Here is a 17,179-nt window from a genome sequence, read left to right as displayed (position 1 = left end):
CGTTTTCCACCTGTTATGGTTTATTCTTAATGTGGATTACAGGCAGTTCTCGACTTACGACTTCAATTCAGCCCAACATTTCTGTTGCTAAGGGAGACATTTCTTAAGTGAACTTTGCCCCCATTTTACAGCCTTTCTTGCAACAGTTGTTAAGTGAATCACTGCAGTTGTGAACTGAGTAACGCGGTTGTTAAGTGGATCTGCCTTCCCCATTGACTTTGCTTTGTCAGATGGTCGCAAAAGGGGATCACATGACACCGGGACGCTGCAACCGTCATAAATATGAGTCAGTTGCCAAGCATCTGAATTTTGATCACGTGACTACAGGGATGCTGCAACGGTCTTAAGTGTGTCGTAAGTCACTTTTTTCCAGAGTCATCGTAACTTCGAACGGTCACTAAATGAACTGTTGTAATTCGAGGACTACTTTATACAGTAGGGTGGAGGGCAGAGCATGAAAGTTCTCTTTTGTCTATTGAGAATCTACTTTAATATCCGGCTTCTTTTATATCAAAAGTGACACTGCCTCAATGCCTGCCTGTATCATAAGGACTAGAAACAAGGGGAAGAATAGCTTTTAATTTACCAGAAGGAAAACCCACCCAAATCTAGGACTAACATGCATAATTAGGTAATGCTTCTTCTGAAATTGCAAGAAATTTAAATTTCAGATACCAAGAATGGGATCTCTTTCTTTATGCAACGTTTATCACTTAAACCTCCACGGTTTTGCCATACCTATGCAGGTAGTCCTTGACTTAAAACTATTTGTTTAGTGACCATTTGAAGGTACCATGTCAATGAAAAAAGTGACTCATGATCAATCCTCCCACTTAGGGAACCATCGCAGCATCCCCACAGTCACGTGATCAAAATATAGTGCTTGGCATGTATTTATAATGGCTGCAGCAGTCCTGGGATCAAAGGCCTGGAGACCAAAACATATGAAGAATGGCTGCAGGACTTGGGTTTGGCTAGTCCAGGGGTAGGCCACCTTGGCTCTTTTATGACTCGTGGACTTCAACTCCCAGAATTCCTGAGCCAGCCATGCTGAGGGGAAAAGGAGAGGTTTCCAAGCTGAGCCAGGCTGGCTCAGGAATTCTGGGAGTTGAAGTCCACGAGTCATGAAGGGGCCATAGTTCCCCCATGCTGGCTCAGGAATTCTGGGAGTTGAAGTCCACGAGTCCTAAAAGAGCCAAGGTTGCCTACCCCTGGACTAGCCAAACCCAAGTCCCGCAGCCGTTCTTCGTATGTTTTGGTCTCCAGGCCTTTGATCCCAGGACTGCTGCAGCCATTATAAATACATGCCAAGAAATAGGGGAGACATGATAGCAGTGTTCCAATATCTGAGGGGCTGACACAAGGCAGAGGGGGCCAGGTTGTTCACCAGAGCACCAGAGGGAAGGACGAGAAACAATGGTTGGAAACTGATCAAAGAGAGAAGCAACCTGGAATTAAGGAGAAACTTCCTGGCAGTGAGGACAATCAACCAGTGGAACAGCTTGCCTCCAGAAATTGTAGGCGCTCCATTGCTGGACGTTTTTAAAAAGAGTCTGGACAATCACCTGTCTGAGATGGTATAGGTTTTCCTGCTTGAGCAGGGGGCTGGACTAGAAGATCTCCAAGGTCCCTTCCAGCTCTGTTCTATTCCAAGATTCTATTTGCAACCTTCCCAGGTGACAGGCAAAGTCAGTGGGAGAAGCCAGATTCACTTAACCACTGAACAACTGCAGTGACTGGCTTAACAACCGTGACAAAAAGGCCATCACGTTTTGTGTGGCTCACTTAACCACTGCTTTGCTTAGCCACAGAAATATTGATCCTATTTGTGGCCATAAACTGAGGACAAGCTGAGAGAAATCAACGGCTATCTGACCTGACAGTCTGTCTGCTACCCGAGGTCCTTCATTATCTAAAAAACCCAAGGCTAGCTCCATCCAAAAAAAGGGCCCGTTTTCTTTGATTTATATTAAAACCAATTCCCATTTGTTCCAAAAGTGCTTTTTCAAAAGGCAACTGGACTTTGTTTTTTCCTGAAGACATTTCGCTTCTCATCCAAAGAAGCTTCTTCAGTTCTGACTGAATGGTGGAGGAGGGAAGGATTTATATTCCTTGCAGTCCTCTGGTCTTTAGTCCTCTTTCTGAGGGTCGTTGAGGCCACTTGGAGGTTATCTGTGCACTTAGGGTCACCTGAGATAAATCTCCAGATAAACCTCCAAATGGCCTCAACGATCCTCAGAAAGAGGGCTAACGACCAGAGGACTGCAAGGAATATAAATCCTTCCCTCCTCCACCATTCAGTCAGAACTGAAGAAGCCTCTTTGGATGAGAAGCGAAATGTCTTCAAGGAAAAACAAAGAAAGTCCAGTTGCCTTTTGAAAAAAAAAACAAAACATCTTTGGGACAACTGGCACCAGCCGGGAAAAATGAAAAATGAAATCTGCACAGCATCAACTAGCAAACATGACTCTCGACCTCAAAACTGGAAATCCAAATAGAAAATGGTACAAACAAGAGGCAACTTTAGCAGGTCCTTGCGGCGTTCCTAGCCCAGGCTTGGGAGGGGAAAAAAACCAAAACCTAACAACTCTGACTGGTGCAAAGAGAAGATGGACAGATTTATTTCCCCCAGCACCGGACTGACCGCCAAGCCTTCCTTGTTTGGGAATGAGATGTGATGGAAAAAAACGGCGAAGCCACTTGCATTCTGAAGTGGGGCCGCCGACTCAAAGGAAAACCTAAAAAAACTTTTGTGAGCAAAAGGTGCGGAAGGAAAGAAGTAGGGGAGAAATAGCCATTCCAGCCGCTAACTGCTTCTAAATGCAAAACCTTTTCTGGCGGTCAGGAAGTCAATAAAGGTGTTAATGAATAACGCGATCCAGTAAAATTAATAAACAAATGGGGCCTGAGAACGCTTGGTGCCCACAAGGCAAATGCTCGCTTCCCAACAGCCCAGGACCAAGAGGCTGTTTTGGAATACATTAACCTCTAAAATAAATGTTCAAAAACATGGATGATAGAAACCTGGGATGGAGCTTGTATCTGAAGTTAGGTTTTCACATCATTTATAGCAGAATCAATTAAGAACAACAAAAGAATAATTAAGAATAACAGGATAACAGAGTTGGAAGGGACCTTGGAGATCTTCTAGTCCAACCCCCTGCTCAGGCAGGATACCCTATACCAGTGGTTCTCAACCTTTTTAATGCCGCGACCCCAACCGGTCGTAAGTCGAGGACTAAACCGGTCGTTAAGTCGAGGACTAAACCGGTCGTAAGTCGAGGACTAAACTGGTCGTAAGTTGAGGACTACCCAACCGGTCTTAAGTCGAGGACTTTCCCTGGCCGGGAGCGCCGCGCATGCGTGGTTCCGCCCCCTGCGCCGGCCGAGGCATAGCTGGCAAGCGGCAGAGACGGAGCAGGCCGACCACCAGCTGGCCCAGCCCAAGGGAGGTAAGGCACCCGCCGGAAAAGGGGAAAAAAATGGCAGACAAAAAAATGGCGGACAGCCTTGCTTGGCGACCCTCATGAAATGGTCGATCGACCCCAAATGGGGTCCCGACCCACAGAATGAGAACCACTGCCCTATACCCTTTCAGACAGTCTCTTCTTAAAAACTTCCAGTGTTGGAGCATTCACCGCTTCTGGAGGCAGGTTGTTCCACTGGTTAATTGTTCTCACTGTCAGGAAATTTCTCCTTAGTTCCAGGTTGCTTCTCTCTTTGGTTAGTTTCCATCCGTTGCTTCTTGTCCTGCCTTCAGGTGCTTTGGAGAAGAGCTTGACTTCCCAAAAGCATTGAAGACCTGGCTTTTCCCCAAGCACTAGGATAAGATTGGAGGATTGATCCTCAGAAATTGGCACCAGGTTTCTTTGGTTTTTAATGTTTTTAACATGTTTGGCTTTATAGCTCTAATATGGCTTTGTATGCTGTTTTAACTTTGGATTGGGAGCCGCCCAGATTTGGTGGCTATATAAATGTTTTAAATAAGTCAACAAACAAACATTTTGATAAAGGAGAACATTTGTAGCTCCTGGCTGAAATAAGGGGTCCTTGGTCCTCTCTCTTGCAGGTGGTTTCATTACCCAAACTAGGTACCTTTATCAGTGTTGCACTGATGGTGTTACCTAGTTTGGTAATGAAACGTCTGCAAGAAAACAACTAAGCTCAGAAAACACTAAGGACTCCTCAAATAGAAATTTATTGGGCTGTAAAAGTGACATTAAAAGAACTGTACTTTCAGATTTGGAAGATTCTGTTAATGTAACAGAATAACAGAGTTGGAAGGGACCTTGGAGGTCATCTAGTCCAACCCCCTGCTCAGGCAGGAAGCCCTATACCATTTCAGACAAAAGCTTTACAATAAAGTAGAATTAGCTTATCCGGTCGTGTTTCCTGTCTGGTTCTACCTGGTAAGGCTGACATTCCTATTTTCATAATTTACAATAGTATTCCTGCATGGCAGGTTCTGCTGAGAGAGAGAGGAAGAGGCCCAAAGTCACCCAGCCAGCTTCTGGGCCTAAGGCTGGGCTAGAACCCATGGGTTCTTGGTCTCTAGCCCAGTGCCTTTAACCACTATACCAAACTAGTTCTCAACCTAATTCTTTACCTCTCTGTTCTTCATTAAAAGGCCAAGGTAATTACATTTCATGAACGCAGTCATAGAGTCTCATTTCCATATGCATAAGGCAGCCAACATTTTTGCCCTACCCCACGTGAAATGGCCTTTTTTTTAAAAAAAAACACGCACATCTTCCAAATTGCAGAAATGTTTACCCGTATGCAGTTTCTGATGTTGGCTTCCCCCCAAAAATGCAAAGTTTTTCAATGATCAGAGTTACACAATTTTTATGGGTTCCAAGATTGTAAGCCTCACAGGTAGATTTTTTTTTCCCCCTCACTGCCACACAGGGCTGGAAAGAAGCTTCAAAGCCGCAGATGAGCCCAGAGAGACGAAGGAAACGTGAGAAAGAGAAAGAAGAGAGGAAAAAGGAAAGAGGAACAGTTTATTTTTCCCATTTAGTTGAAGTTCAGCATCCTTTCCAATCTCTCTTCCCAGAAAAACAGCGCCTCTTACCCCGGTCTCTGGATGAGCTGTCCACGCCAACTCGGACGTCACCCATTTGGTGTCCATCAATGTTTCTAGAAAGGGGAAAGAGAAAAAACACAATCAATATTCCCCAAAACCCCCAAACACTCTGGATGGCCCTAAAATGGTGGCGCAGGACGATGGGAACATTAATCCACCAGATCTGGAGGGTATAGGTAGTCCTTGACTTACGACCACAATTGAATCCACAATGGCTAAGCAAGCCGAAGTGAGTTTTGCCGCCTTTTATGACTTTTCTTGCCACAGTTGTTAAGTGAATCACTGCAGTTGTTAAGTTAGACACACGGTTATTAAGCGCATCTGGCTTTCCCATTGTCAGCAGGTCGCAAAAGGGGATCACAGGACCCTGGGACACTGCAACCGTCATAAATACGAGTCAGTTGCCAAGCGTCCGAGCTCTGATCACATGACCATGGGGGAGGGGAGGTGCTGCAACGGTTGTAAGTGTAAAAAACGGTCATAAGTCACTTTTTTCAGTGCCGCTGTAACTTTAAACGGTCACTAAATGAACTGTTGTAAGTGGAGGACTACCTATACCAGGGGTAGGCAACCTTGGCTCTTTTATGACTCGTGGACTTCAACTCCCAGAATTCCTGAGCCAGCATGGGGGAACTATGTTCCCTTCATGACTCGTGGACTTCAACTCCCAGAATTCCTGAGCCAGCCATGCTGAGGGGAAAGGGAGAGGTTTCCAAGCTGAGCCAGGCTGGCTCAGCAATTCTGGGAGTTGAAGTCCACGAGTCATAAAAGAGCCAAGGTTGCCTACCTCTGGCCTAGGCTGCTTTATGACTCATGGACTTCAACTCCCAGAATTCCTGAGCCAGCATGGCTCAGCTTGGAAACCTCTCCCTTTCCCCTCAGCATGGCTGGCTCCAGGAATTCTGGGAGTTGAAGTCCACGAGTCATAAAAGAGCCAAGGTTGCCTACCCCTGCCCTATACCATTCAATTCTGCCAGCAAACAAAGAAACCAACACACACACAAAATATAGTTATGTGTTGATTCCCCTCAAGGGATGTCCACAGCAGTTAAAAAAATAAAATAAAAGGGGCAGGCCGCAACCATCGAAAGTGGGGGAAATGGTCCTAAGTCCCTTTTTTCAGTGCTGTTGCAACTCCGAACGGTCACTAAATGACTGGTTGTAAACTGAGGACCGCCTGTATCACCCTCCTGGCCCCCTCCCAATGCTCCCCTTTGCTTAGCCAAAACACCCGGAAAAGTCCCTACTTCTCTCTCCTCTCCTCCCACACTTTGGGGGTGTGGGGCGTGTACTCTGGCTGAACACGGGCCCGTTCCCACGACTAGGGTGGTGCAGCCGGTTTATCCGGCAAGGAAGAAGCAGGCTGCTCTTCTGTTATTCCCTTTTTGGCACTCTTCCCTCGGATGTGTTTTGAATAAGGGGAGAGGAGAAGAATTTGACCGTCTGGCCAACATTCCGACAGTCGATGATTAGTTGCCAAACCTCCTTGTCAACATTCCCCAAAGAGACTCCGTTCCAACCCCAGATTGGGGTGAAGGGAGGAAGGGTGGACCAGGACTCTCCGGGAACGCACTAAATCACCGAGATGGGAAGCCGCTGAGACTCGGATTAGCTAAGCCTGACCCGAAGCAGCTGCGAGAGGCTGCTTGACAGCCTGCCATAGTCTGCAGCAGAGAGAGAACAGGGCCCAAGAGGGGTGGCATGTGACGGGGGTGGGTGGGGGGCAGAAGGATAACAGAATGATAAGAGTTGGAGGTGGAATTTAGAATAGAATAGAGCTGGAAGGGACCTTGGAGGTCTTCTAGTCCAGCCCCCTGCTCAAGCAGGAGAACGTATACCATTTCAGACAAGTGACTGTCCAGTCTCTTCTTAAAAACCTCCAGTGATGGAGCACCCATGATTTCTGAAGATAAGCTGTTCCACTGGTTGATTGTCCTCACTGTTAGGAAGTTTCTCCTTAATTCCAGGTTGCTTCTCTCTTTGGTCAGTTTCCAATCATCGTTTCTTGTCCTGCCTTCTGGTGCTTTGGAGAATAATTTGACCTCCTCTTCTTTGTGGCAGCCCCTCAAATACTGGAATGCTGCTATCATGTCACCCCTGTTTCTTCTTTTCTTTAGACTAGCCAAACCCAGGTCCTGCAGCCGTTCTTTGTATGTTTTGGTCTCCAGGCCTTTGATCATTTTAGTTGCTCTCCTCTGAACTTTTCCCAAAGTCTCAACATCTTTTTTGTAGTATGGTGACCAAGATTGGTTGCAGTATTCCAGGTCTTCTAGTCCAACCCCCCTGCTCAGGCAGGAAACCCTATACCCTTTCAGACAAATGGTTGTCCAGTCTCTTCTTTAAAACTTCCAGCGTTGGAGCATTCACAACTTCTGGAGGCAAGTCGTTCCACTGGCTAGTTGTTCTCACCATCAGGAAATTTCTCCTTAGTTCCAGGTTGTATTGAGCAGAGTCCTGTTGCAGAAGCCACAAGGGGGAAGAGATGCCAAGAGAAAAACTTCTGAAAGATGCGTGGACTTCAACTCCCAGAATTCCACAGCCAGCCATGCTGGGAGTTGAAGTCCACACATCTTAAAGTCACCAAAGTTGGGAAACCCTAGTTTAAAAGAGAGATGGCAGGATAGGGGAAACTGATTCCAGAACTGGTGCCCTTTTTTGCCTTCCAGCATTCCCCCCCCAAAAACCACTCAACAAAGCCGGAGCTTCCTAATCCCATTGCAATAGGCCTGAGACACACAAAAATGTGCAGTCCTGAGGCCAGACAAGGCCCCGGAGAGCTGTGCTGAGGACACCCTCCTAAAAAACAGGAAAGGCGGTGACCCTAACAAGATTGAATTGAAATGCAACTAGTGTGATCCTCCTTGTGCGTGGAATAATTTGCCCAGTGAGGTGGCACCGTTTGGGCGTCCTTTTGTGAAAAGCAAATTAGGGTGAGATCTGGTTAGATCTTGCAGGAAGCCAGCAGAAAAATGTGGCTTCAATATTGGGAGGTTTTTTTAAAAAAAAGGGGGCCTTGGAAGAGAGCAGTGCCAAAGCATTTGTTATTTTGCTAAGGAAATTAAGTGGATATTCCATGAGGTGGCCAGTTGAGTCATACGGGGGGAGAGGGGTCTCCCAAAAAGACAGAACTGTGCCAAAAGTGGGTTAGGAAAAAGCACGTTCCTTGAAAGCAGCTAAACTTTTCCTTGGTTTAAAGAGAGCTACCGTAATTCGGAATTGTAAACTTGGTTGCTACCTCTACATGCCGGCCTCGACTTACAGCAGTTCGTTTAGTGACTGTTCAAAGTTACAACGGTACTGAAAAAAAGTGACTTATGTCCATTTTTCAACACTTAGGACCGTTGCAGCATCCCTAGGGTCATGTGATTTAGATTTGAATGCTTGACAACTGATTCACATTTATGACGGGTCATGTGATCCCCTTTTGTGACCGTCTGACAAGCGAAGTCAAGGGGGGAAGCCAGATTTACTTAACCACTGTGTTACTAATTTAACAACTTGAGTGATTCGCTTAACAAATGGGGCAAGAAAAGTTGTAAAATGGGGTAAAACACCCTTAAAAATGACCCCCTTAACATACACTTCAATTGTGGCCGTAGGTTGAGGACTACCTTTATAATAACCAGATAGCATGGACATAAATAAAAATATTTGGATTTCAGCTGTAGCTTCATTTGGAAGAGAAGGAAAAGAAGGAAGACCCAACACAATAAATATATTATAGTCCAAGTTTGGTCACAGAAGCACCCCTTGATAATTACAAAGCACAAGCCCTAATTTGCAGGAAACTCATTTTGAAGCTTAGTTAGCAGAGTGATTAATCCAGACAGGAACATGTCATCCCAATCAATCCAATCCTTCTGCAGAAACATTTTACAAGTCCTCTTATGAACACTTGGGAGTCTGTCCACCTTGTACAAGTTAAGACTAGTTATATGGGATCAGGCCAAGACCAGAAGTTTGTTTCTCAGTGTGGATAATCAGAGGGTTGTGAGAACTGACAAACAAGTGACAAGGACTCCATTTCTCCCACTGTTGTCCAACTTGGAGGAAACATGGAGTCTTCAAGGCTAATAGCCCCCAACCAAGGTGTCCTTGATTCATAGATCCAATTCTAATAATAGCACTGATGATGTTACTTACTTTGGGTAATGCAACGTCTGCAAGAAAACAACCAAGCTCAGAAAGCACCAAGGACCCCTCATAGATGCAATTCCCTTTTCAAGCCATCCAAGTTAGTGGACAGCATTGTGTCATGCACAATGAATCCCACAAGTTCATGATGGAATATAGTGTACTTGAAAGCACTTTTCCAAGTGTGCTTTCCGTGCTTGTCTACCAAATAAGCAATTTGGGGATTAATTAACCCTGCATATAGCCCCCATTGGGGGATCAGGACTCAGTCATGCCAATAAGAATATTAGCTTGTGAGAATAAGTTGTTCCAACGTCTTCTTCAGGGTTGGAGAAAATCCACTTTGGTTGGTAGTGTTTACAAGGAATCCTGGTTCCTTTGTGATCTCTGAGCTTGGTTGTTTTCTTGCAGATGTTTCATTTCCCAACTTGGGTGCTGATGATGTTACCTAGCTGGGTAATGAAACGTCTGAGAGAAAACAATCAAGCTCAGAGAGCATCAAGGATTCCTCAGTTCAACCCTGAGATACAAATATTCTCTTTTATTGGAATCTTGGTTTATATGGAGAACGCACCTCTCTTGTTTTATCCCAAAATGGACGTTCTCCCTGGGCCATATCCTAAAAGTGGTACAATGGGTGAAAAGGTTGAAAAGCCCTGCGCTATGGGCAAGTCTGAACAGCATTCAGACAGGCAAGGCCCACAAAAAGCTTCCCTAAACTGGGAAATATACATGCATTATATTAGTGAAAAGCATTTTGCTCCATTTATTATTTAACAGCAATTCCAGAAAAGAGAATCCACAGGCTGCGTGCCTGTCACCGAGTGCAGGGGAGCAAACTTTAAACATTTCCCAAGAGGGTTAATCGCACGGCTGGGCTTCGGTTCCTCCAGCGGCGTCTGAAAAGGCTGGAAGTTTTTTGGTTTTTTTTACGCCTGGCGTCTCCGTGATTTCATCTCGTTTGGAGGTCTGCTCGTAAGATTTTTGGCCCCTGAATTTGCTTGGCTTGGCTTGGCTTGGCTCACCCTGGAATGGAAGTAAGTTGAGCCCAGCTCAAGGAACAGCAGGCCAATCAACCAGAAGAAAGCATTAAAAAACGCCTGCGGGGGAAACTCCAAAATAGCTCCTTGGATCATTGTCCTGCCAGGCAGGGCTGCTCCCTATCAGGAGCTGAGTTCTGGCCAAGGCTGTGCTCTCTGAATCTCGGATCCACATTTTATACAGATGCGATTGATTGGACTTGTATCCCGCCTTTATTGCTTTTTAAAATAACCCAAGGCGGCAAACATATCCAATAGATCAGGGGTCTTCAAAGCTTGGCCCTTTTATGACTTGTGGACTTCAACTCCCAAAATTCCTCAGCCAGGCACACAGGACTAGAACTCACCGTCTCTTGGTGATTGATCCAATGTCACCCAGCCGACTTTCATGCCTAAGGCGGGACTAGAACTCACAGTCTCCTGGTGATTGGCCCACCTAACCAATTTTCATGCCTAAAGCGGGACTAGAACTCACAGTCTCCTGGTGATTGGCCCATTTAGCCAGTTTGCATGTCTAAGGCAGGACTAGAACTCACAGTCTCTTGGTGATTGGTCCAATGTCACCCAGCTGACTTTCGTGCCTAAGGCGGGACTAGAGCTCACAGTCTCCTGGTGATTGGTCCATTTAGCCAGTTTGCATGCCTAAGGCAGGACTAGAACTCAATCTCTTGGTGACTGCCCCAAAGTCAGCCCAGCCAGCTTTCATGCCTAAGGCAGGACTAGAACTCACAGTCTTTTGGTGATTGACCTAAGGCAGAACTAGATCTCAAGGATCCTGGCTTCGTATCCATTAGATCCTACTGGTTCTCCTGAAAGGCAGATGTAGCACGAGAAAGGAAGCAAGGGTATGCCGACAGAGATAAAACAAACCCCGATCCTTATAATAATTAGAAAGCTCAGAGAGGGGTCAACCACAAAAGGAGAGGTGAGCAGGAGAGAAAAGAGAAAGAGGAGGAGAAAAAAAAGGAAGAAATGACTTCTGTGTCTATTTTAACACGCTGAAAAGGTGAACGGAGGCTGCCTATCCCACTTGGTCATCCAGTGTGAAGAGCAAACAGATCCAGCAGGGATCTAACCCTCTTGATCTGTTATTCTTGAACTCAGGGGAGGCAAGAGACCTTGGAGCAGCGTACACACAGGCATGAGGAAAGCTTAGTTTAAAGAGCAATCAAGTTACACTAACGCATCCATCCAGTAACAAGGAGATTTTATATCTGCAAGGAGTGCTAAAAATAAACACGGTCTGCCTTTTACCTCTCCCTCCCCCTTTAAATTTGATAACTTCTCCTCCAAATCCCTAGGGGAAAAAAAGGCTCTTAAATCTTACATTTCTATAGCAGGGAATACGGCCGTGAGTTTGATCCTTATTACAAGAAAAGAGGCTGTTTCTATGCAGCAAATGGCAGCTTCTGTGTTTTTCAACCTGGGCCACTTTAAGAGGGGTGGACTTCAACTCCCAGAATTCCCCAGCCAGCTTGCCACAGTTGTTAAGTGTGCTGCAGCTGCCAAAAAAGCCAACACAGTGCTAGGCTGCATTGACAGAGGGATAGAATCAAGATCACGTGAAGTGCTAATACCACTTTATAATGCCTTGGTAAGGCCACACTTGGAATACTGCATCCAGTTTTGGTCACCCCGATGTAAAAAAGATGTTGAGATTCTGGAAAGAGTACAGAGAAGAGCAACAAAGATGATTAGGGGACTGGAGGCTAAAGCATATAAGGAACGGCTGCTGGAATTGGGTATGTCTCGTTTAACGAAGAGAAGGACGAGGGGGGACAGGATAGCAGTGTTCCAGTATCTCAGGGGCTGCCCCAAAGAAGAGGGAGTCAAGCTATTATCCAAAGTGCCTGAAGACAGGACAAGAAGCAACGGGTGGAAACTAACCAAGGAGAGAAGCAACCTAGAACTAAGGAGAAACTTCCTGACAGTTAGAACAATTAACCAGTGGAACAACCTGCCTCCAGAAGCGGTGAACGCGCCAACACTGGAAGTTTTTAAGAAGAAACTGGACAGCCATTTGTCCGAAATGGTATAGGGTTTCCTGCCTGAGCAGGGGGTTGGACTAGATGACCTTCAAGGTCCCTTCCAACTTTATCATTATTATTATTATTATTATTATTATTATTATTATTATTATTATTATTATTATTATTATTATTATTATTATTATCCCTGCTGGTGTTAAGTTAGTAACATGGCTGTTAAGTGAGTCTGCCTTCCCCATTGACTTTGCTTGTCAGAAGAGCCCAAAAGAGGATCACGTGACCCCCAGGACACTGCAACGGTCATAAAAATGAGTCAGTAGCCAAGGGTTTGAATTTTGACCACATGACCATGGGGGTTCTGCAGTGGACGTAAGTGTGAAAAATGGTCCTAGGTCACTTTTTCCAGTGCCGTTGTAACTTTGAATGGTCACTAAACAAACTGTTGTAAGGCAAGGATTACTTGTATGCCAAACTAAGGGACCTTAGCACAGCCTGCATTCCTAGGCTGAGAGGCCAATGTGATAGAAGGTCTTGGCGTATTCGGGTCTTTTCCTGTGTAAGACTGAGAATATCTTGGTGACGTTTCGACGAGGTCCCACTCGTCATCTTCAGGCTGGGGTCTTCGGCTTCATGCTTGTGCGAGCAAAGTGTGTGGAGTGCTGGCTTTGTTGCTGTAGGTGGGTTGGTTGGCTGTGTTGGAGTTATTGTTTGCGGATTGTTCAGCTGTTTCGTAACATCCTGAGTAGCTGAGGTGCTGGCTGTGTGCCCATTAGCCTTTTGTGTTGTAACGACCTGGGTAATGGGCTGTGTGATGACATCCTGAGATCTAGTGTGGTGATACCCGCCAAGATACTCTGAATCTTACACAGGAAAAGACCCGAATACGACAAGACCTGCATACCTGTACCTGTGAAAATCTACGAAAACAAATATATATATATATTCCCTGGAGCATTACCCAATGCCTGCTGGCAAATTGTTCTTTGGGCTACACATCTGGATATCACACAACACTTTTCCACGTGTAACTCTACCCACTAAGATCAGGGAGAACGCCGCATAGCCAGCTCGTTAAAAAGATGTGTCTATCTCACTCATCAATATATATATATACTCATTCAGTCAATAACAAATGATCCAAAACTCAGGAGATGGAAGGACGCAGTGATAAATTATGACGGTCCTCTCACTATGAAATTCTGCATGAATGCATCCATGAACTCAGCAGAAGCTGAGCTGGACCCCAAAGAGGGTTTTATATCCCAGCAGGTAGCTACATCTAGCTGACTTTATTGGCCTTGGCAGCTAAGTAGGGTCAGGCCTGGTTAATCCTTGGATGGGTGATTACCAGGAAACCTTGAAGTTCTAAGCTAGACTGGAAAGTTAATGTTAAACTATTTCTGCACTGAACTGCAGAGAAGTGTACATAAGCTTAAGTTCTCACTTTTAAATCGCTAAGAGGACTTTTTAATTTCTCACAAGAAGCAATAAAGATGCTGGAAACTTTTATCTTTTCTTTTTAATCTTTTGCATTTTGGTTATCAATTTCTAGATAGGTGGCAGCACTCATTAAAAAAAACAAGAGGTACTGGAGTTTGTTATCCAGAGTCCTCTTAATCGCAGTTACCACTGTCCATTACAGTCGTAAGTCGTGATGGTTATAAAGTGGGTAATCACATGACCCGACCCGACCCGATTTTACAACCCTGTTTTTTGCAGTGCTTGTGCAGCAAATCACCACAGCCATTAGATGAATCCATGGCCGTTAAGTGAAACCATGATTCGTTATGGGATGTTTCTGCCGACAGTCAGAGGTAAATGCTGGTTTTTGACAATAATGCCATTTGTTGTTAGTTGCAAAGTCGTGTCCGACCCATCGCGACCCCATGGACAACATTCCTCCAGGCCTTCCTGTCCTCTACCATCTTCTGGAGTCCACTGAAGCTCACGCCTCCTGCTTCAGTGACTCCATCCAGCCACCTCATTCTCTGTCATTGTCCCCTTCTTCTCTTGCCCTCCATCTTTCCCAGCATTAGGCTCTTCTCCAGTCAGTCCTTCCTTCTCATTAGGTGGCCAAAGTACTTGAGTTTCAACTTCAGGATCTGGCCTTCTAAAGAGCAGTCTGGGTTGATCTCCTCTAGGACTGACCGGTTTGATCGCCTTGCAGTCCAGGGGACTCACAGGAGTCTTCTCCAGCACCAGAGTTCAAAGGCCTCCATTCTTTGGCGCTCAGCCTTTCTTATGGTCCAACTGCAAATGGCAGTAAGTGCAGGTCCAAAATGAATGTCCAAAATGTGGTCACGTGACTGTGAGGGGGGGGCATTGGAACCAGGTCGTAAGCCCTTTTTGGGGGGGAGGGATGTCCATCATAATTTTGAACAATTGCTAGTCCTCGACTTACAACCTTTCATTTAGTGACCGTTCAACCTAACGGCACTGAAAAAAGTGACTTATGACCGTTTTTCACACTTACGCCCATTTGCAGCATCCCCAGGTCGCTTGATCCAAATTCAGAAGCTGGGCAACTGCTTCATATTTGTGATGTTGTTGTGTCCCAAGGGGTCATGTGATTTTTGCAACCTTCATTTTGCAAGTCATTTTTTTCAGCACTGCTGTAACTTTGAGCAGATGATGATGATAATAATAATAATAATAATAATAATAATAATAATAATAATAATAATAATAATAATAATAATAATAATAATAATAAAGTTGGAAGGGATCTTGGAGGTCATCTATTTCAACCCCCTGCTTAGGCAGAAAACCCTATACCAGTTCAGACAAATGGCTGTCCAGTCTCTTCTTAAAAACTTCCAGTGTTGGAGCATTCACCGCTTCTGGAGGCAAGTTGTTCCTCTGGTTAATTGTTTTAACTGTCAGGAAGTTTCTCCTTAGTTCTAGGCTGCTTCTCTCCTTGATTAGTTTCCATCCCTCACTTCTTGTCCTGCCTTCAGGCGCCTTGGAAAATAGCTTGACTCCCTCTTCTTTGTGGCAGCCCCTGAGATACTGGAAGACTGCTATCATGTCCCCCCTTGTCCTTCTCTTCATTAAACTAGACATACCCAATTCCTTATATGCTTTAGCCTCCATCTTTGTTGCTCTTCTCTGTACTCTTTCTAGAGCCTCAATATCTTTTTTACATCGTGGTGACCAAAACTGGATGCAGTATTCCAAGTGTGGTCTTAACAAGGCATTGTAAAATGTTATTAACACTTCACGTGATCTTGATTGCTAAACAAACATTCATAAATCAAGAAGTCCCTGTACAGATAGTCCTCAACTTACCACAGTTCATTTAGTGACCGTTCAAAGTTACAACGTCACTGAAAAAAGTGAGTTATGAACGTTTTCCACACTTACGACCATTGCGCCATCCCCTATGGTCACGCAATCAAAATTCAGACCCTTGGCAACTGACTCGCATTTGTGACGGTTGCAGCATCCCGGAGATCATGTGATCCCCTTTTGCGACCTTCTGACAAGCAAAGTCAATGGGGAAACCGGATTCACTTAACAACCGTGTTACCAACTTAACAACGGCAGTGATTGACAACAGTGGCAAGAAAGTCACAAAATGGGGCAAAGCACACTTAACACACATCTGTATTGTTCCCAGGTTTTATTTTATTTTTTTAAATATGGGTTTGAGTGTTATTTCTCTTAAGAACATCTCTCCAACCTGTGATTTCTTTCCAGCTGTGATTTTCTTTTAAAGTGTGTTGAAAGTTATAGAGGAAAAATTCTCAGTGCTCTTCCTTCAGAGCAATTATGCTTTTTTTTTAAAAAAAGAAACAAACAAAAAAACCCGTTTGCTGCATGTTTTATGTCATGTTTGGGGTTGCAGCTCATGTAATGTTTATGTAAGAAGTTTGTTTTTTACACAACGCCACCACAAAATTGGCAGGATGGCTTTACCACTTAGAGACAAGCCGAGAGCCCTTGCAGTTTCTTAAAACAAGGCAAACAAATATTTACGTAACCAATTGAGAGTGTTGGTGGAGAAACGGTTTCATTACAAAAGAGAAAAAAAAAAGCCTTCCAAATACTTTGTCTGGGTGGACCTGCTTAACGTCCTTTTATGCAGCCACTCCGACATCTTTCATAAACAAATCAGTAATATCACCTTGCCAAAAGCAGGATTCGGACCAACCAGGATGGCAGATTCCAATCGATATTGCAATAAAGCAAAGCAAATCGGTCATGCACCTGGGTCCCAAAGCCAAATTCAGATTAAGATCCGTGATTTCTGTCTTATTCTGTTTTCATATTCTACAGCCAATAGGGTTTATTCTTTTTTTCCAATCTTTCACCTGGGCACAAAAACTTAACTCTTTTTATGGAAAGGAAAGGAAAAGGCAGGACAAGAAGCAACGGATGGAAACTAACCAAGGAGAGAAGCAACCTAGAACAGTGATGGCGAACCTTTTAGAGACCGAGTGCCCAAACTGCAACCCAAAACCCACTTATGCATCGTCGGGTGCTGGGTGGGTGTGGCCCACTGGGTGGGTGTGGCCCACTGGGTGGGCGTGGCTGCAGTGGTAACAGCAGTGGGTGGGACTAAAAAGTTCACTCAATCAATTCCAACTTTGCAAGATCTTTTTTTTTCCCGCGAGAAGTTGAAATTGACTGATTGAACCTTTTTTTTTTTGTACACGGCGGCGGAAGCCCAAAGCGAAAAGGTTTTATAAAACCCAGCTGAAGACTAGGACTGGGGCGACGGCGCACGTGCCCACAGAGAGGGCTCTGAGTGCCGCCTCTGGCACCCGTGCCATAGGTTCACCATCACTGACCTAGAACTAAGGAGAAATGTCCTGACAGTTAGAACAATTAACCAGTGGAACAAGCTGCCTCCAGAAGTTGCAAATGCTTCAACACTGGAAGTTTTTAAGAAGAGACTGGACAGCCATTTGTCCAAAATGGTGTATAGG

The 17,179-nt window shown here is 44.9% G+C and overlaps 1 protein-coding gene across 2 annotated transcripts in view; it reads right to left on the bottom strand.

Moving 5' to 3' along the window:
* Positions 1-5,134, bottom strand: part of EPHB3 (EPH receptor B3) — an 82,012-nt gene extending 76,878 nt beyond the window's left edge. The window contains exon 1 of one of the 2 annotated variants that reach the window (XM_029286110.1): positions 5,075-5,134. In XM_029286110.1, the coding sequence (XP_029141943.1) occupies positions 5,075-5,131 (57 nt within the window). In that variant the 5' untranslated portion in view covers positions 5,132-5,134. The remainder of the gene's footprint in view (positions 1-5,074) is intronic. The other variant, XM_029286109.1, reaches the window with a different exon arrangement.
* Between the last annotated feature and the right edge of the window lie 12,045 nt (positions 5,135-17,179).

This window comes from Protobothrops mucrosquamatus, unplaced genomic scaffold, assembly GCF_001527695.2.
Source record: "Protobothrops mucrosquamatus isolate PMUCROS unplaced genomic scaffold, P.Mucros_1.0 scaffold2915, whole genome shotgun sequence".
NCBI classification, from domain to species: domain Eukaryota; kingdom Metazoa; phylum Chordata; class Lepidosauria; order Squamata; family Viperidae; genus Protobothrops; species Protobothrops mucrosquamatus.
The sequence above is the reverse complement of the archived record's forward strand: the minus strand, read 5'-3'. Positions and strand labels throughout refer to the sequence as shown.